This window comes from Carcharodon carcharias, chromosome 14 (genome assembly GCF_017639515.1).
Source record: "Carcharodon carcharias isolate sCarCar2 chromosome 14, sCarCar2.pri, whole genome shotgun sequence".
In the NCBI taxonomy this organism is placed as follows: Eukaryota; Metazoa; Chordata; class Chondrichthyes; order Lamniformes; family Lamnidae; genus Carcharodon; species Carcharodon carcharias.
The window spans coordinates 142085957-142106472 of record NC_054480.1 but is presented as its reverse complement, the minus strand read 5'-3'; the positions used below and the strand labels follow the sequence as shown (position 1 = coordinate 142106472).

Genomic DNA, 20516 nt, shown 5'->3' with positions numbered 1-20516 from the left:
ACAGCACTGGGATAAAAATGATGCAGAGCTCTCCATTGATAAACAAAGAGCCGAACAATTTTGATGAAGATTGGGCATGCAGCCAATTATGGTGAGGCCCCTGCTGTAGGTTCTGCAGGAGATCACTGGAACAGCCAGAAACTAGTTACATCAGGCCCTAGCTGTGTGTTGCAAGTTTCTTCAATGGTGTTGTGGGCCAGGCAGCTTCCATCTTCCCCTTATATGGAAATCAATGTTTGGAGCTGCAGGGGTGAAGAAGTGTGTGGGTTGGAAGTCTAAATGTCAAGTTTCCTGCTCTGTGGATATAATTCAGGACCTAAAGTACAGTTGTTTCTGGTATACCTGATAATTATTGGCAGTGGACTTCACCATGGGATTCTGGCCAGGATTGCTGCCCAGACTTGTGAAAAGGAAAATGATTTCCTGCAATCACCTATGTGAATGGGGCTCATCCTTTAATAAGCAGGTACAGCGATAAAAGTATTAAATGCCTCTGAAGTAGAAATATTCCATAATAATATTTTACAATTTTAACTTCTGGAAACTATGTCAAAGAGGCCAACTGCAATAATTAGATAGACTTAAGCCATTGATTTGAACAATCCAAAGGTTATTGAAATGGCAATGACATCTTTACTTACACTGCAGCAGATACAAATTGGTTAAGGTGGCCGTCATTCTCATCAAGTACTTCTCGTGTCCGAGCCTCACCTGTGGATTGCAGTCCAATAACAATGCACTGGAATGAACACATAGTAAAATTCCATTAAATAAATGGATGGTCATTCCCTCTTTGCTTATAAATCTATATTTCTACAGTCAGTGCTATGGGCGAGTGGACTGGATATTCCAATTTCATACATTTATTTGTTTTTTAATGATTGGGGTGGTTGCTGGGAAGTCAAATAATTTTGAGGGGAGAATAATGAAAAGAGTTGTGGAAATCTGTAGCTCACTCCCCGATAGCCTGTGGATGCTGTGTCAATTTGAATTCTCATGACTGAGATCAATTTTTTTTTATTAGGAGAGGGTATCAAGAGATATGGACCAATGGTAAGTAAATTGATTTGAGATACAAATCTAATCAAATGGAAGTACAGGCTTGAGGGACTGAATGGCCTATTCCTATGTTCCTATATAAAGCACGGAGAGTTGAATGGAATCTGCAATATGACTAGCATCAATCCTGCTTTATATCCCCCTGTATTATACTTCCAGTAAATATTGATAGCATTCAATGCAGAAGTTGAGATTGCAGAAAAGGTTGTGGTAAAAAAGATAGAAAATAAAGTTACAAAATACAGCCACTGAAAGTGACACTATCTTATTTTTTTGGCATGGAAATCACATTTATTTGTATTCTTGTTTAACCTGCACAATTATAGTGCCATAAATCCACTGGATTTATCCTCATCCATGTGCTGATAACATGTGTTTGTGTGTCAATAGATAATGCTAATATGACAAACAAGTTCATTTGATTTGAATTGAATTGATTTAATGGCATCATTATATGGCCCAGAACTCTGCATTATGATCATGGGCAGGATTTTTCATATGACAGGTGGGCTCGGCGGGAGTGGAGCTGATCGCCGCCCACAATTAGCTCCATGCCATTTTACACGGGCGGGCCGATTAAGGCCCGCCCAGCATAAGTCGCGGGTGGGGGGAGGGAGAGAGAGTCAGGGCCAGCGCTCTAGAGCGCCTCAATCTCCCTGAAGCACGGAGCTGCCTCAGGTAGACTGAATCGATATTAAAATGATTAAATAAAAGGTTTAACGTGCCACATGAGTTGGGACATGTTTTTATATGTATGAAAATGTTTTTACTATTCAACAAAAGCTTTAGGAAACCTCAGCCCGCCCCTGGACGAGGTTTCCTAAAAAAAACCCGAAGGCCGCTCAGTCTTATTGCCTGCTTGCCAACCTTAAGGTTGGGCAGGCAGTGTCCACAATAACCTTAATTAGATCCTAATGGACTTAACAGGCCGTTTACGCATCGACGGGGCGCGCGCCCGCTGAACGCAGCATCGCAACTCAGCGCGATGACATCGGGGCGCATGCCCAACGTCATTGCGCATCATTTTACAGGTCAGCGTGTCGGGCCCACCTTCGCACGCCGATTGAAAAATTCTGCCCCATAAGTATTGACTATTTGTTATGTATCCAAAGTTGGTGCTATGCAAAAAAAAGACTGGAAAAAGACAGAAAACAAGTTGATGGAGATTTGTGTTGGCCACCGAGATAGAGCTAATATTAAAGTAAAGAGATTCCAACAGTGTATCAAAAATAAATGTCAAACATTGTCAAAGAACCTGATGTCCCATATCAGGTCCTATATCCTATATAGCTATGTCATAATTATACCTGGTCATATGGCTGTGCACCTGGAAATATTCTATTTCCATTAAACAATAAAAATCGTTGCCTTCTACACAGTTTGAAAGCAGAAAGTGACCCCTTACCTTGCCTTTCTGCAGCTCTTGTTTGCCTAATTCTACTAAACGTCTAACTTTGGCTGCAATACATAGATACTTGAAGAAGCGTTGATGCGCAGACCAAAACTGCCCCCATAGAGATTTCCTGGACTCCAAACCAATTAAGTCTGCTGCTTGTTGGAAAGTATTCATTGCTTCAGCCCACTGAAAAATAAACCCTTTTTCAGGCATATCAAAGTAAACTAAACATAAAAATACTGACACAAGTTTCTACAGTATTTAACATCTCAGAAACGTTGCAAAACAGAAGTAGTAACACAAATTTCTTTTGCGTCATATCTAACAAATAAATTTAACTCTTGCACTTACTATCTCCAAAAGATGATTTCTGCTTGATCATAAGAACTTCGAGTTTGAGAAAGCATATAGGTTTTGCTTAATCTATGCTAATCTTAAAATAAATAGCGTTTTTATTTAAGTGGACATCTTGCACTCGTTTTAAATGTAACCTGAAGAAATTAAAAGATTAAGCACCGTCTTTCAGCCTAGAAATTTCTGGTAGAAATGGGAAAATGCTTGTGTATTTGTTTCCATAGGTTAGATTTAGCCTCTTCCTTTATTGAGGAGGATGATGAGATAAACCTGTTATAATTAAAATGTTTTGCACAGTCACAATAAAACAGGAACTGCTTATTTAGTATTTCCCTTTTTTGTATTAAAATTTTACACATTCTGACTGCTTATTTATAAATTCTTTCATCTGAGGGTGACAATCAGAGCTTGGAGCATGCTTTGGCTTGAATTAGACTTCAGTAGAATCCAGGAATTTGCAATTTAAAGGAATTCCTGAATTCATTTTATGTAATACAAATATGAGGCTCGAGTTTTCTCACTGGTTAATACTTTTAAACAAATGTACTCTGGGCAGGGAGTTCAGGCAAATTGGTGGGGACTTTCCAGCAAAAGCGAAATTGAACATATAACCCTGCCCAAATAAGTCCAGGTGTACTGAGAGACAAGTAACAAAATATTGCCACATCGCACATTTCATTCATTTGTGCTTTGGCTAAATTGGGCGTATGGAACACCTGTATATCTCCAGATTTTGGCATCGTTTTTAAATTGTTTTGGATCTTCTGCCAGGACCACATGCCAACCTACATCACAGGGAGGAGCTGTAGCAATTGGGCCCTCACTTGAGGCAGGCACCCAACAGAGCTGTAAATGATGGTAACAACAGCTCCCAACAAGTCAGTGACCCTGAGCCCAGAAACAGGCCAGAGTTACGAGTTCTTAGGAAAGACAATCAAAATTCCTGCACAGGGAAATCGAGGCTATTATTTATAAGAAACAAGCATCATTTCAGTTTAGAATTGGCACCAATCTGCCTCTTTCAGCTTTGCCTAGTTTCTTAGAATAAAAGCAGTGGTGAATGTAATGGGTGAAGTTAAATAATTAACTGAACACAGCAAGAATCAATCATTAACTGCACTGGGTTCAGTGAAAAGACATCCTACTGATGATAAAAAAAACTGAATCATAACTGTGGTTAGCGCTGAAATATCAAGTAAATTATTTTGGGACCAACATGTTAGACTTCAATCATAGCTACAACAGCCAGATGTGTTGCTTATTCCACGACTGGAGAAAGGGAAGACCATTTAAGGAAAAGAACCAATGACCAAGCTTGGAAATTCTAACTGTTAACATATGTTCTAGTCACAAGAGGCTAATTTTCACCTTCACTGCTCGGACAGTAAACTCATGGAATGGAATGGGTCACTTGTTAGAGAACAAGGAACAAGAACAAAGAAAAGTACAGCACAGGAACAGGCCCTTCGGCCCTCCAAGCCTGCGCTGATCATATTGCCCGTCAATTAAAACATGTTGCACTTCTGGGGTCCATATCCCTCTATTCCCATCCTATTCATGTATTTGTCAAGCTGCCTCTTAAACATCACTATCGTACCTGCTTCCACCACCTCCTCTGGCAGCGAATTCCAGACACTCACTACCCTCTGCGTAAAAAACTTGCCCTGCACATCTCCTTTATAGTTTTCTCCTCTCACCTTAAATCTATGTCCCCTAGTAATTGACTCTTCCACCGTGGGAAAAAGCTTCTGACTATCTACTCTGTCCATGCCACTCATAATTTTGTAAACTTCTATCAAGTCGCCCCTCAATCTCCGTCGCTCTAGTGAGAACAATCCGAGTTTCTCCAACCTCTCCTCATAGCTAATAACCTCCAGACCAGGCAGCATCCTGGTAAGCCTCCTCTGCACCCTCTCCAACTCCTCTATATCCTTCTGGTAATGTGGCGACCAGAATTGCACGCAATATTCCAAGTGTGGCCTAACCAAGGTTCTATACAGCTGCAGCATGACTTCCCAGCTTTTATACTCAATACCCCTGCCAATGAAAGCAAGCATGCCATATGCCTTCCTGACTACCTTATCCACCTGTGTTGCCACTTTCAGTGACCTGTGGACCTGTACACCCAGATCCCTCTGCCTGTCGATACACTTAAGGGTTCTGCCATTTACTGTATAATTCCTGCCTGTATTAGACCTTCCAAAATGCATTACCTCACATTTGTCCGGATTAAACTCCACCTGCCATTTCTCTGCCCAAGTCTCCAACTGATCTATATCCCGTTGTATCCTTTGACAATCCTCTTCACTACATGCAACTCGGCCAACTTTAGTGTCGTCTGCAAACTTACTAATTAGCCCAGTTACATTTTCCTCCAAATCATTTATGTATACCACAAACAGCAAAGGTCCCAGCACTGATCCCTGCAGAACTCCACTAGTCACAGCTCTCCATTCAGAAAAGCACCATTCCACTGCTACACTCCATCTTCTATGACCAAGCCAATTCTGTATCCATCCTGCCAGCTCACCTCTGATCCCATGCGACTTTACCTTCTGTACCAGTCTGCCATGAGGGACCTTGTCAAAGGCCTTACTGAAATCCATGTATATAACATCCACTGCCCTTCCATCGTTGATCATCTTTGTCACTTCCTCGAAAAACTCGATCAAGTTAGTGAGACACGACCTCCCCTTCACAAAACCATGCTGCCTCTCACTAATACGCCCATTTGCTTCCAAATGGTAGTAAATCCTGTCACGAAGAATCTTCTCCAATAATTTCCCTACCACTGACGTAAGGCTCACCGGCCTGTAATTTCCTGGATTATCCCTGCTACCCTACTTAAACAATGGAACAACATTGGCCATTCTCCAGTCCTCTGGGACCTCACCCGTAGGCAGTGAGGATACAAAGATTTCTGTCAAGGCCCCAGCAATCTCCTCCCTTGCCTCCCTCAGTACTCTGGGGTAGATCCCATCTGGCCCTGGGGACTTATCCACCTTAACATTCTTCAAGACGCCTAACACCTCTTTTTTGATCTCAACATGATCCAGGCTATCTACACACTCTTCCCTAGACAAATCGACTGCTAAGTCCTTCTCTTTGGTGAATACTGATGAGAGGTATTCATTTAGTATCTCTCCCATTTCTTCTGGCTCCACACACCTCTGTCCCTGAGTGGGCCTACCCTTTCCCTGGCTACCCATCCCATTTCAAATTAAGTTTTTGTAGGCTCTGCTCCAGTAGTTTACTGATCACACAGTGAAGGTGAAAATTACCCCTGTAGTGGTTTAAGTTTTGATAAACACGTGGTGTTTCAAGAAAATATAACACACTTTACCCTTACAGGTTACACGACAAAATGTTTTCTAAGGTGTTTAATTTGCAAAATCAAAAATAATGGAATATTGGTGAAATAAGTGGAACTCCTTACCAGCACAGCTGCTTTGTTGTATACAAGTTGGAAACCATGATCAAGAGGTATTTCTTCTATTCTGAATGTTACTCCAGCAAAGCTTAGTTGCCTAGCAATATACATGCCACTAACTTTCATATCCATAGCAACAATTTCCATAGCACCCACACCACTAAAACAAGGAAAATAGAACCAAATTTTAAGATGTTAGTCAAAAATCACTGTCATTTTGTATTGAAGATCAAATTATTTTATTTGGTACCCACAGTACAGCATTACAACAGTAACTGCACTTCAAAAAAATACTTAATTAGCTGTAAAGTGCTTCCAGGTTTCGGGTGGTCATGAAAACCCTAAGGTAAATGCAAGTCTTTATTCCCTTTCTTGAATGGTAAATGGTATTGGTAAGACGAAAGATTGACAAAGACATTAAAATACTACATAACACTTCTTAAGGTCACTCCTGTGAGAACTACGGTGCAAGTATGGAACTGCTCGTTCTACTTCTAAAAAAAAATGGGCTGATTACCATTGGAGAGGTGTCAAAGATGATTGTTTTTAAATTGCTTGCGTCTTCAAACCAATCTGGGACTTTGGTAGTTCCTCTTTTGGAGCTGCAGCATGCTGTTCTAGTGTCCACCTCCATACTGGTAGGGGCACCTTGATTTGGAACGCTAAGTGGTAGACAGAATGCCTGGCCTACCACACTTCCAACCACTTGCTAGGGCCATGGAAATTTTAGCTTTATACATTAATTGGTAATAATAGCCTGTGGTAATTCAAAGCTGTAATATATTAATTAGTAATTGACATAACATATAGTAATTACTTCTTCAAAGCTGTAAGAATGTTGAGTTTTTCTCCCCAGTATTTTTAAAGTGTATTAAAACCTATATAACTTGTTAAGCATACTTTCAAAACCATGGTGTGTTTTGCCAAAATGACCTTTTCGGTAAGATAAAACAGACCCTGCTTCAAATTAGAATAAGGCGTAGGCAGATGACTTTCATTCAGGTTAGATCGACTTCTCATTTGGTTGCATAGAAATGCATCACCTTACTAAGGCAGAGCACAAACCTTCCCACAAATGTGGCTGAAACACATGCTAGCATTCATGCCTCTGAGTCAGGAAGTTCTGTGTTTGCTTCCCATTCCAGAGAAGCAAATAAATTAAGGCTGACATTTCAGTGCAGTACTGAGAGAGGCACTACATTGTCAGAGGCATTGGGTGGAATTTTATGGCTGTATTGTGGCGTGGTGTGGCGTGGCGTGGCGGGGGGGGGGGGGCGCACATAAAATGCGTTGAGCCATTCAGAAGTCCATTGACTTCAGCAGGATTGTAAAATGTTGCCAGAGTAAAATTCCGCCCATTGTGTTCTGAATGAGATGTTAGAAGATCCTATGGCACTGTTTGAAGAAGAGCAGGAGAGTTCCTGGCAACTATTAATCTGTAACACTTAAATAAATTATCAGGTTATTACCTCACTGCTTTTTGTAGGACCTTGTTGTGCATAAATTGGCTGTTTCATTTCCTATATTACAACAATGACTACAGGCTGAAAATTACACTTGGCGTGCATGCGGGTGCGTGCCTGACACGCCGGAGCGATAAAGTGCGTTGACGTTGGCCGAGTGTGCCGTCAACGCGCACTCTCGCAATAGTTCGGTCAGCGGGCGTGCATCGGAGCCAGGGGCATGTCTGCCGACAGTTAAAAGGCCTATTAAGGCCATTAAGTTAACAATTGCACTGAATTTTTCACTGCCTGTTCAACCCAACGGTTGACAGGCAGGCGAAAAGGCCAAGCGGCCTTTACATTTTTTAGGAAACCTCATCCACGGGTGGGATGAGGTTTCCAAAATCAAATATAAATAAAATAAAAATTTAATGCTTGAATTAAAAACAGTCCCAATTCATGTGACAGAGTCACACGAGGGGACACGTTTTATGACATTTTAATTTCCTTTTTTTTAAAAACAGCGTTTCATCTCCCCAAGGCGTCTCCGTGCCTCAGGGAGATTAAAGCACTCTTTCGCATGCATGCGGGAACTGCGCGCTAGGCCCACTCTCCCTCCTCCTCCCACCCGCACAGGCAGTGCTCAGTGCTGCTGCTCACGATCCACGCAGGGCAGGCCTTAATTGGCAGTCAAGTGGTTTGGGACATCCTGCATCAAGAGGTTGTGAAAGTTTCTATGTAACAATTAGAACAAGTAATATTTGGTCTCCATTTGGGGTTGACTGAAACCCAATCATAGAACTGTAGAACGTTACAGCATGGAAAAATGTCAGCAATTGCCTTTTCACCAAAGTTTTTTCTCCACATAAGCCACGTAACCTAACCCCACTCTCCTTGCTCCAAAAATACCTCATTAGCTGTAAAGTGCTTTGGTATGTCCTGAAGCCGTGAAAGGTGCTAAATAATTACAAGTCTTTTCTTCCAAAATATTTTTTTTCTCACTTACCCTATAATTGCTTTTGGGTTGATCTTAAATTTATGTTCCCTTGATACTGTCTCATCCACCAATAGACAGAATTTATCACTATTCACCTTATCATAACTCTCAATAATCTTGAAGATTTCCATCGGGTCACCACTCAACATTTCCAACTCTAGTGAAAATAGCCATAACTTCTCAAATACAGGTACAGTGTCTCAAAACGGCAAACTGGCGACTAAGTCTGTGCCGGATTTCGGATCTTGTTGGTTTTCCAGGCGGGCAGTTTGGGCTGGGTCAAGGGTCACTCAAACCGTTTGAAACTCACGAAACGACAGATGCTGAAAGCCGACAGCTAATCGGCACGCCACCATGCTAATGCAGCACCTAGCACACTGTACCTGTACCTATCATAACTGCAACTCCTCATTCCTGGTAACATCCTTGTGTATTTACATGAAACCATTTCTGGTACTTTTATGACTTTCCTATAATGAAATGTCTCAAACGCTATACAATATTTACCACATACACTCTGTTTCTCTACTCCATTTAAAATCTAACTGTTCAATGTGTCCTTTCTTTTTTAACTTCCAAAACATAGTGACATTCTTCTACATTGAGTTGCAACTGCCAATCCTCCTGGCCTTTCTTTGTCAGCTTGTAGCCTTTCTTAATGTATACTACAATTCAAATTACCTGCAATTTGACGTCATTAGTAAATTTTGTTATTCTCTCAATTTCTAAATCCAGATCATTCATCTATTCAAAACTAAGTCCAAAATGAGTAATACAGAATGTACAAAATGTAGGGCGTCAATCTGCATGTGGTCAGTCTAGTGCAGTGCATTGGAAATTACTCCTACTGCACCAACATGCTGTCTCCCACATCAAACAGAACTCATATTCAAAAAGGAGCATTCAAACTGATATGATGTTCTGATGAAAGGTCATCGTACTGTAATGCAATGTTTCTCTCTCCACACTTGCTGCCTGACATGCTGAGCACTTCCAGCATTTTGTTTTTTTTTTACGTAGAATATACAGCCCTTCAGGCCAACTAGTCTGTGCTCATATGATTACTTGTGACACTTTATCAATTCCTTTTTAAAAATTCCAGTATCCAATCAATTATTAAGTCTGCAATAAGGTGGTGCCGGACGGTGGGGAGTTTGAATTTCCTTTAAAAGCTTCAGAGCAGGACAACCATGACTTTAGATCAGGATGTATGGATGGGTCCTTAAAAATTCCAAGGGCAGAACTTTTCATCCCGCGGGTAGGTGGGGTGCACCCGATCCGAACGGGAGTGAATTAGTGCATGGTGGCATTGGGGGCGAGTGTCCCGACGTCATCGTGCACTCTCGTAATCTTTCAGTCGGCAGCAGGTGCGCGAGAAGCATCAGCGCACCCACCGACAGTTAAGAGGCCTATTAAGGACCTTAAATAATTCATTAAGTTGCATTTTTTACTGCCCGCTCAATTATTTGGTTGGTGGGCGGACGAATAGGCCTTTGAATTTTTAACGAAACCTCACCCAGAGGCAAGGTGAGGTTTCCAACGCTTACTAAAAAAGAAAATAAAAATTTAACATCCATTTTTACATGCCCCTCTTTATCGGACTAAGTCATACGTGGGGACATGTTTATATCATATGTAAAAAGTTCGCTTTTCATTTTAAAATCCTTCCGCTCCCTGGGGCAGGTCTGCGCGCCTTCAAGGAGTTGTCAGTGCGCACTCCCCCTCGCATGAACACACTTCAGCGCTTGCGCTCCTCCCACCCTGGCAGCGCTGAGGACCTTAGCGCGCCTTTCACACTGGCCAGCCAGCGTGAAATAGTGGTCAGAACCTGATCGCCAGTGACGGTCAGTCTCACGGCCGTTCCTGGGCTCGCCCGCCTGTTGAGGGCAAAATCCTCCCCAAAGTGCTACATCACAGTGTGCAAATCGGGGGGGCGGGGGGGGGGGGGGGGGGGGGCGTTGTGTGTGTGTGTGTGTGTTTGTGTGTGTGTGTGAAATCACAAGGGATAATTTTATTCGATTTATGCTTAGGATGTAGGTGACACTAAAGCTCTCTGTCCCTTTTTGACATTCCTTAAAACCTAACTTGTTGGCCAATCTTTTGACTTATCCCTAATAACAATCTTGTGAAGTGCCGTGGGACAGTTCACTACTTTAAAGGTGCTATATAAGTGCAAATTATTTTGTTTATTGCCTGTTCTTATTTGTCTTTAGTAATGGTGGCCCTTCTCCTTGACCTGCCGCAGCTCGTGACGCTGCTCTCACTCTGACATTAAGTCAGGAATTCCTGGATGTTTATTCAATAATGATGATGGAATCATGATATATGGCTCTGGTAAGATGGTTTGAGACCTGGAGGTCATGGTGCTCTCAACGTCATCACTTGTCCATTGCGGTGGTCCTCCCTTTTCCAAAAGGAAATAAGGTGGGTGAAAAATGGGCTGCTGATTTTCTATCACCTGACTTGTGCAATCGTCAGAAGTGATTAGTTTTTAAATCAGCAGTATTTTAATTTTGTACACCTTCCACATCGTTCAGAGAATGATAAATGAAATTTGATGTGAAATTTACCTGATGTGCCATGTGCCTGGTATACAATGAAGAAATTGAGCCTTGAAGTCTCTTGTGGATTTTAGGGGACAAATACTTAACCCATTATCATGGCATTCATAGAACAATAAAATAGTACAGCACAGAAGCAGGCCATTCAGCCCACTGAATTGCGTCAGCTTTTTCAAAGAACAAATCCTTTAGTGCCACTTTCCCATTATTTCCCAATGTGTTGGCAACTTTTTTTCTTTGAAGTGTTTTTCCAATTTCCCTTTGAAAGCTAATGTTGAAACTGTATTTGCCACTCCATTAGGCAGTGCATTCCAAATCTTACCACTGAGTTACATTAAAAAAATTCTTCATGTTGCCTCTGGTCCAAAGCCAATGACCTTAAATCTGTTCCCTTTGGTTTTCAAACAATCAGGCATTGGAAACAGTTTTTTCTGTATTTTCTCCACCTAAGCCAGTCATGATTGTAGAAGTCATCCCTCAACCGTTAAACCATTTTAGTAGATCTCTTCTCCAACCTCTCCATAGCCTTCACGTCCTTCCAAAAGCATGGTGCCCAGAATTAGACATAATACATCAGATGAGACCAAACTGGTGTTTTCTATGGATTTAGCATAACTTCCCAGCTTTTGTGCTCTATGACATTATAAAGCCGAGGATCACATAAGTTTTACTAAGTGCTTTGTTAACCCACCATGCCAGGTCAAGGATTTATGCACAAACAACCCAGGACTCTCTTTTCTTCCACCCCCTTTCCTCTGTCCATTACTCTGAAGCAGGTGTTAAGCCTAATTTAATTGGACTAACAGCTCCAATTGTTACCAATAGTAGTTTCAAAGCTTTACTACTTCTCTTTAAGGTTTAAATGTAGACTCACCGTTTCTCAATAGCATGAAGGAAATCCTCAAACTGGCGGAAGGGTGTGCCTTCTCCCCAGATACCTAAACGACACATGTAAGCCATGTTCTTTGGTTCTGAGGCACCTTTATATTTAAAATAAAATGTATGCTAAGCAACTTGAGTGGAAACATTTTGCAACCAGTAATAAAGATTCCAGACACATGAAGCCATAATGTTGAAACTCTATTTACCACTCCGTCAGGCAGGGCTTTCCAAATCTTACCACTGAGTTGCCATTTTTCTCCGTACGGCGTGCCAACGTTTAAAAAAAAATTATTTCATGGGAGCTTGGCATCACTGGCAAGTCTAGCATTTGTTACCATTCACTAACTGCCCTTGAACTCAGTGGCTTGAAAGGCCATTTCAGAAGGCAGTTAAAAGTCAACCACATTACTGTGGATCTGGAGTCACATGTAGGCCAGACCAGGTAAGGATGGCAGATTTCCCTCCCTAAAGGACATTAGTGAACCAAGTGGATTTTTACAACAAAAAATGATAGTTTCATGGTCACCATTACTGAGTCTAGCTTTCAATTGCATTTATTGGATTTAAATTCCACTTGCTGCCTCGGTGGGGTTTGAGCCCAGGTTCCCAGAGCATTAGCCAAGGCCTCTGAAAAAAGTGGCATTGCCTGAAAAAAGTGGCATTGCCAATATGCTACCATCTCATATAAAGCCATGAATGTTTAAAAGGCATAAGCTGAAGGAGTAGTGAACAATGTGATGGATAATCAATATTCAAATATTTTTGGCAATAAAACAGTGAATTTCTAAAAATATGTTTTGATGCTGATAATTTTGTGCCAAAGGTTAATGCAACTTTATCACGAGATAATATCAGCTTTAGTTGAAGGAGGAAAAAAAAATCACAAATGCATTAACATATTCATTACAAAATCACTCAGATTATTTCCCATTGGCTTCAGTTTTGTTAAGGCTCCTTGGACGCCACACTCAGACAACGATGTCAAAGATAAGCACTCTCACCTCACCTCTGGAATTTACCTCTTTTTTTCTAGACTACAATGAGGTCTGGAGCCTAGACCCTGGCAAAATGCAAATGTGTATCAGTGAGCAGGTTATTACTGATCAGGTGCTGCCTGATAGAACTGTCTACGATACCTTCCATCACTTTTGCTGATGATTGAGAATGGACCAATGGGGTAGTAACTAGCTAGATTAGATTTGTCCTGCCTTTTGTGGACAGGACCTACTTAGGCAATTTTCCACATTGTCGGTTAGATGAAAATATTGTGCTGCATTGGAAAAGCTGCTTCTACTCTGTTCCAACAATATTTTAACCCCTTACTTTGGAAGCATGATTTTCACACCAGCCATAAACATTTGTACAGAATCATGAACAAGTTTCCATTAATGACTAGAACTGGGAAGACACTCAAAAGTCAAATTTCTTGTAAGATCTTGTAAGGTAGCAGAGAATCTTCCATCCCATTAGTCTAAGCTGAATTCAAATACAATTTGCCCAAGTTAAAGGACAATAGGCGAACCCCACTGCACAGTCCACCCTATAAATTATTGCTTTATAATGTGACATACTGTAGGCAAAGATGACACTATTATTTTGTCAAAGATGAATAGCTACAGGCATGCACAGCACCAGTTCTGTGTCACTTGAGATGTAGTCATTTCCTAATATCTGAGTGTGAATCAAGATATTGACTTTATTGGTTATAATTCTGCAGGGTGAAGTCATTAAATATGGGATAAGCTATACATTTTAATATGATGCATTTTATTTAAACTTGATTATTTGCTTTTTTAAAAAAAAATCATATTTTAATATTAAATCAATCTGCCTCAATCCATCAGACAGGTATAATTTCTGCACTGTATTTGCTCTGTACTATGTGATGCCTTGGTAAGTGAATCAGCTTGTATCTTGGTGCAAACTCACAGCTGCAGCATCTTTACATTGCCCAAATCAAAGATAATTTTTCTTCTGGTTGATTAGGAGGGGCAATTAACAGCACTGTGAGTGTACCTACACCATATGGACTGCAGAGGTTCAAGAAAGCAGCTCACCACCGCCTTCTCCAGGGCAATTAGGGATGGGAAATAAATGCTGGCCTAGCCAGCAACACCCACATCCCATGAACAAATAATAATAAAAATCTCTACTTTTCACTTATTTGGGAAGAAAACTTGTTACAAGTTTGCTTTTGAAAAGTATTTCACAAACATTTACAGGTTGCCTGAGATAATATCACAGTATTATCAATTCTGCTGTTAATAATTCCTGTAAAAATACTGTCAATTTACTCATTACGAATAGTAACAGAAATATATAATAACCCAGACACTGGTGCAGACAAGCCAGTGTCTATTGGTGCTGGTCCCCAGCTCCAATCAGGAGGCTTTGTGGCAGGAAGGGTATCTGGCTTTAAAACCACCTGCCAAATCCAAAAATGATGGTTGATATGAAGAGGTAATCAACCAGCATTGAGGCAACCCCGTGTAACATAGGAAAAGCCGAAACAGGAAGCAGGAAGAAAGTAACAGAAGCATAAAATCCATGGATAATAGTAATGTCAGAATTTGCTGGGATAAATTAATTTAATAACTCTCCATTTTAACTAATTCAGGGTGAAGATTTGTATTCATTAAAAAATTAATATGGGGGGTTGTGGACTAATTTGCATAGCACTGCTGTGGCACTATGCAGACTTCATCAATTCTTTGGGGGCAGACAGCTTGCGGGCACTCAATGTTATTAATGGAGAAAGCCACACAGTTAGCAGCCTGCGAGACTACGATGATATGCTAAAAGCAGTGCTATGTGAATGAATTTCTTCCCCCCCGCCCCATGAATTATTATGTTTTGATGCTGTAAAATGCTGTACAATGTTGGTATATAGTTAGTTAGCACTCCAAACAATTGATAACCCAGTCAACACAGGGTTATTGTTAGGTCTTTTTAAAATTGAGAAAATGCCAATGCACAGCTAGTTATTTCAGGAAAGAGGAACAGTCTTATTAAACTTATACTGAAGAGTCTTAATGTACTAATAACACAACACACTTACACTAATACATTGCCTTCAGTGTCTACCGCACACACAAAAAAAAAACATTTTTTAAAAGAATAGATCCATACCTGTGGCACTTGCATAGACAACTCTTGCAAATGGTAGTCTATTTTGCAGCTCTAGGACAGCCAGGCCTGTTTTGGTGGATTTGGTACTGCCATTCACACAGACATTTTTTGCTTTGTGACATTCATCAAACACAATCTAAGAGGCAAAAGTAGTCAAGGAAAGTACAGACGATCCAAAGAATTGTTGTTTCAATGATCAGAAAGGCAGAGGGAAAAAAAAGGTTTGTATTTATTTAGCACCTTTTCATATATCTTAGAAAAGCCTCAAAACACCTTCAGTGAGATGATCTGAAGTGATATACATTAGCAACTAGGTATTCATTCTGCAGAGCGAGGTCCCACAGATGCAACGAGATTAATTTATCTTTTTGGTACATCATTGACAGCAGCTTGTGTTTGCCTCAACATCGATGGAATCATAATAGCTGATGAACCTGTTGAGTTCACACCCGTTTACCGCAAATACATTGCTCTTGGCCACAGAATCCTCTATCGAATTGGATTTGAAAGTTTGGTGTTGTTCCCACTTAGAAAGCACTTTCAAGCTTTCCTTGACAAAGCCAAGCTTTGAAAGAGCTTTGCTTAAAGCAAGTTTTTCCCACTAAGTGACAAATAATCATAACTGATCGATTTTGTCTCCTGCAGCCAGGGGCAGAGTATTATGCTTGGTGTGCGGGCACATGCTCAACACGCCCGAGCATAAAATGACGTGCGATGACATCGGGCACGCGTCCCAACGTCATTGTGCAGTCTCGCGATTTCGTTCGGTGGGCGCAAACCAGAGTTGGCTGCGTGGTGGCCGACAATTAAGAGGCCTATTAAGGCCATTAACAATCTAACTAAATTCAAATTTACGCTGCCCGTCCAACCTAACAATTGATGGGCAGGGGAAAAGGCCAAGCAGTCTTTACATTTTTTTAGGAAACCTCATCCACGAGCGGGATGACATTTCCTAAAGCAAATAAACATCAAATAAAAACTTTATTTTTGAATTAAATATGTCCCAGTTCATGTCACAGGGTCACATGAGAGGACATGTTTTATTAAATTTTTATTTTTTTTTTTTACACACACCGCTTCAATCTGCCTGAGGCAGCGCCATGCCTCAGGGAGACTGAAGCACTCTTTCTCGTATATGCGTGAACTGCGCTTTAGTCCTGGCTCTCCCTCCATCCCCCTCCTGCACAGGCAGCACTCAGGGCGGGTCTTAATTGGCCCCCACTGAGCACCCCCGCCAAGAGCAAAATCCTGCCTCAGGTTATCCTAGCCTGATTCTATCATATATGTGGATATGGTAAATAATCCCTTCCAAGTCTGCTTTTGAAACATGAAAGAACATCCAGTCATCATCAGTGCTAATGTTCTTGAATTATAAATAATCTATTGTACCATTTCAGAGGACAAATAATGCCAAAAATGCACATTTATTTTATAAATGGTACACGCAACATATTTCAATTTGATCGATGATCTTTTTTGAAAGAAAGCCTAAGATTATTTTGTGAACTTTACTAATTTATAACTTCAAATCATATTGAAAGCTTGCTTACTTAGCATGTCAATGTACTGCTTTAATGTAATTTAATTATTAATCACTCAGAAGTTTAACAATTAAAGGATACAACACCATCAAACTGCTCTCCGCACCAGTCCAGAATCTGTTTTAGCCTTGTTCTGTGTTGACCACCAGCTTGACTTTCACCAATCAGTGCAGAGTAGGTTGCAAACAAAACACCTTCAGAAGTAGCTGTATCACCATACTTTATCTGTTACCAATTTAAAAAATCACATTGTAATGCATAAAAGAAAGAAAGATTTGCATTTATAAAGCTCCTTTCACATCCTCAGGATGCCCCAAAAGTGCTTTACAGTCAATTAAATACTTCTGAGGTGGTGTCGTCACTGTTGTAATGTCAGAAACACAGCGACCAATTTTCACACAGCAAGTTTCCACAAACAACAACATTATAAAGATCAAATAATCTACTTTTAGTGATGGTGATCGAGGGATAAATATTGGCCAGGAAACTTGGGATAATTCCAGTGCTCTCTTTCAAAACAGGGCTGTGGGATCTTTTACATACACTTGAGAGTATATACCTTGGTTTAATGTCTCATCTGAAAGAGGCCACTTCCAGCAGTGCAGCGTTCTCTCGGTACTGCACTCGGGTGTCAGCCTAGATTTATGTGCTTAAGTCTGGGGAGTGGAACTTGAACCTTGTACCTGCTGGCTCATAAACAATGATGCTACCTACTGAGCCACAGCTGACACTCAGGCTACCAATTAAAATAGCACACTGTGATGAACATGGATAATACAATATAAATAACATACATTATAATAAGCATCTTTGATTTAATTAGGTGCATAACACAGGGACAGAAGATGAATCAGAGGTTAAGTCACGCTGGCTGATTTTTCACATTGTTGGTGGCCAGGCCAACGACTGCAGGGTGTCTTTCGGCCCTTTTAGCCAGGGGAAAATTTTAATCTAACCTGCCTGGAAGTTGATAGGATTAGCTTAGGTGCCTGTTTTATACACCACCAATTTTACTTCCCAATGATGTCAAGGGAAATTAAAATCAGGTGGTGTGCGAACCAGGCGTCATGTGGGTTCAGTTAAAATTAGGCCCACTGTGTGTGCTCTTGGTGAACTAAGGGAAGGTCAATAAATTTTAAAAAGTACTTTGAATTCTCAACGACAAAAAGCCTATTTCTAATGTTACATAACTTCTTCAAATATTCTGCGATGATAATTCAAAACAGGCCTGGAACTTTAAAATTTATTATTACTTTTGATTCTATAAAAATACCCCATGTTGGATTGCTCTTCCGTACCTTGTTGAGAGCATGCACTGGAATCTTTTCAGCGTCTATATCTTTAAGGTCACGTTCAGCATCGTATTTCAGATCATTGGAGACACTAAACCTATAACATGATAACATTGAATCCGATCAACACATCGTTTGGTAAACATTTCAACAATAATTTTAATTAGCTTCAATTTTTTTATAATCTACATTTGCCATCCAGCATTTGATTTATTTATTTCCCATGCACATATAGATATCACAAACACTATTTCCAAGCACTGGATGCACAGAAACAGGAAACGGTCATTCAGTTTATTCCACCATTCAGCTAGATTTTGAAGCATGTTTTGTGTCACTAGCTATGGGGTGTAAAACTCCTATGTGATTATGGTATTCTCTCAGTGAAATGATAGGGTAAAAGAATGGAGCATTCCACGAATGACATGCCATAAAACAGGTTAATTCTTTTCAAAATGAACTCTGACTCGAGATGTATCAGTTGTGGTGTATAAACCACCGTATCATTCATATTTTTAGATATTGTAAAAACAAGCAAATAATTAACACACTGGTTTAACTTTTAGAGCTTAACCAAAATAACTTTATAATAGGGGAACGAATTTTAGGTTCTAGCTCCTAGAATTCAATCATATTGTTATTTTCAAAAATATAAAAAGGTCACTTTTGCACACATGCTGTAATTACTTTACGCTTACCACAATGACTTCTTTCTGCCCTTTATGTAATTTTCATAAATAATACCAGCCACAGTTCTTCCCTTTCCAACGCCAGCCCCATCACCGATAAGAAACCCTGCACGATGGTTATTTTCCAACAGGATTTCATGTTGCTAAAAATGAAAGAAATACGATTTTTTTTTACATCACACAGTAATAACCCAATGATACATACACTAGTATTTAAATAAGCTCTCCCAATGGCTCAATGGATAAATGCACTACCAAATGTGGTAGAGTCATACAGATGACTTGGTCCAAGATTTTCTTCCTACTGTACATGAATTAACTGATCTTAATCAGAATAGCAATCGGGGTATTGCAATCTGTAGTAACATAAGCCAGTATTTTCACCCCGATTGCTATCCAGTGCTTTTGCTAGGAATCATGCATGGGTGGATGTTGTGAGTGACAGGATCAGGCTTGGCTATGATATCTCTGTGGTTGAATTGCCAGGCAAAACTCACAGTCAAGGTGCACACATGAGGATTGCCTACTTGGTCCAGGTACCAGTGGGATGCTGGCACTTGTTGAACCATATCCCAACATGAGTTAGTGCCTTTGGAGAAAAATGAAAAAACAATAAAGTTACTCTTCAGAGCAACCACTGCATAACTGCTGCATTTTAAAGATTATGCCATCAATATAATTTTAAAAATAAAATTAATTTTAAAAATGATGTACTCGAATACTGTATTGTTTAAGTGAAAGCTAATGACATCAGCAGGCTACTGGTTTGGTGGATTTATCATGCCAAATTTTTTTCTTTATTCATTCATGGGATGTGGGCATCACTGGTTAGGCCAGCATCTATTGTCCATCCCTAGTTGCCCTTGAGAAGGTGGTGGTGAGCTGCCTTCTTGAACTGTTGCAGTCCATGTGGTGTAGGTACATCCACAGTGCTGTTAGGGAGGGATCTCCATGATTTTGACCCAACGACAGTGAAGGAATGGCGATATATTTCCAAATCAGGATGGTGAGTGGCTTGGAGGGGGATTTCCAGGTGGCGGTGTTCCCATGCATCTGCTCCCCTTGTCCTTATAGATGGTAGAGATCACTGGTTTGGAAAGTGCTATCTAAAGATCCTTGCTGAGTTCCTGCAGTGTTTCTTGTAGATGGTACACACTGCTGCCACTCACTGTGTGTCAGTAGTGGGGGCAGTGAATGTTTGTGGATAGGGTGCCAATCAAATGGGCTGCTTTGTCCTGGATGGTGTCAAGCTTCTTGAGTGTTATTGGAGCTGCACTCATCCGGGAATTGGAATAAATTAAACCAAAGCTGTACTCACAATATCACTGAAATACCCAAAGTTAGTGACTGAATTTATTGAAGGTAAATTAATCCTACTGCAATTAATTTTTGCACCGTCTCCCGATCAGTTACACTAACAATTTAATTGCGTTTGCAGTTAAAAAAAAGACTAAAATAAACACTGGCGGTACATTTTCAACTTCCCGCCTGGATGTAAAATTGCTGTTGCAGATTGGCTGTCCTTTACAGAAACTACATGATTTTCATTTCCTTAATTTATTTCTTCATGGGATATGTGGGGGGGGGGTTTTGCTAGCAAAGCCAGCATTTACCTAGCACTAGGGGTCACTGTATAAAGATAAGGGGTCCCCCACTGAAAACAGGGATGAGGCAAAATTTTTTTGGTCTCCGGGTCGAGTGTTTTTGGAACTCTCTTCCCGAAAAAGTGGTGGAAGCAGAGTCT

The 20516-nt window shown here is 40.5% G+C and overlaps 1 protein-coding gene across 6 annotated transcripts in view; it reads right to left on the bottom strand.

The window, feature by feature from the left end:
- Positions 1–20516, bottom strand: part of LOC121286830 (protein strawberry notch homolog 2-like) — a 160448-nt gene that overhangs the window by 44518 nt on the left and 95414 nt on the right. For all 6 annotated transcript variants that reach the window (XM_041203901.1, XM_041203899.1, XM_041203903.1 and 3 more), the window contains 8 exons: positions 18782–18915; positions 18090–18180; positions 16873–17016; positions 15251–15386; positions 12114–12219; positions 6246–6399; positions 2465–2641; positions 642–739 (listed from right to left, as the gene is read on the bottom strand). In XM_041203901.1, the coding sequence (XP_041059835.1) occupies positions 642–739; positions 2465–2641; positions 6246–6399; positions 12114–12219; positions 15251–15386; positions 16873–17016; positions 18090–18180; positions 18782–18915 (1040 nt within the window). The remainder of the gene's footprint in view (positions 1–641; positions 740–2464; positions 2642–6245; positions 6400–12113; positions 12220–15250; positions 15387–16872; positions 17017–18089; positions 18181–18781; positions 18916–20516) is intronic.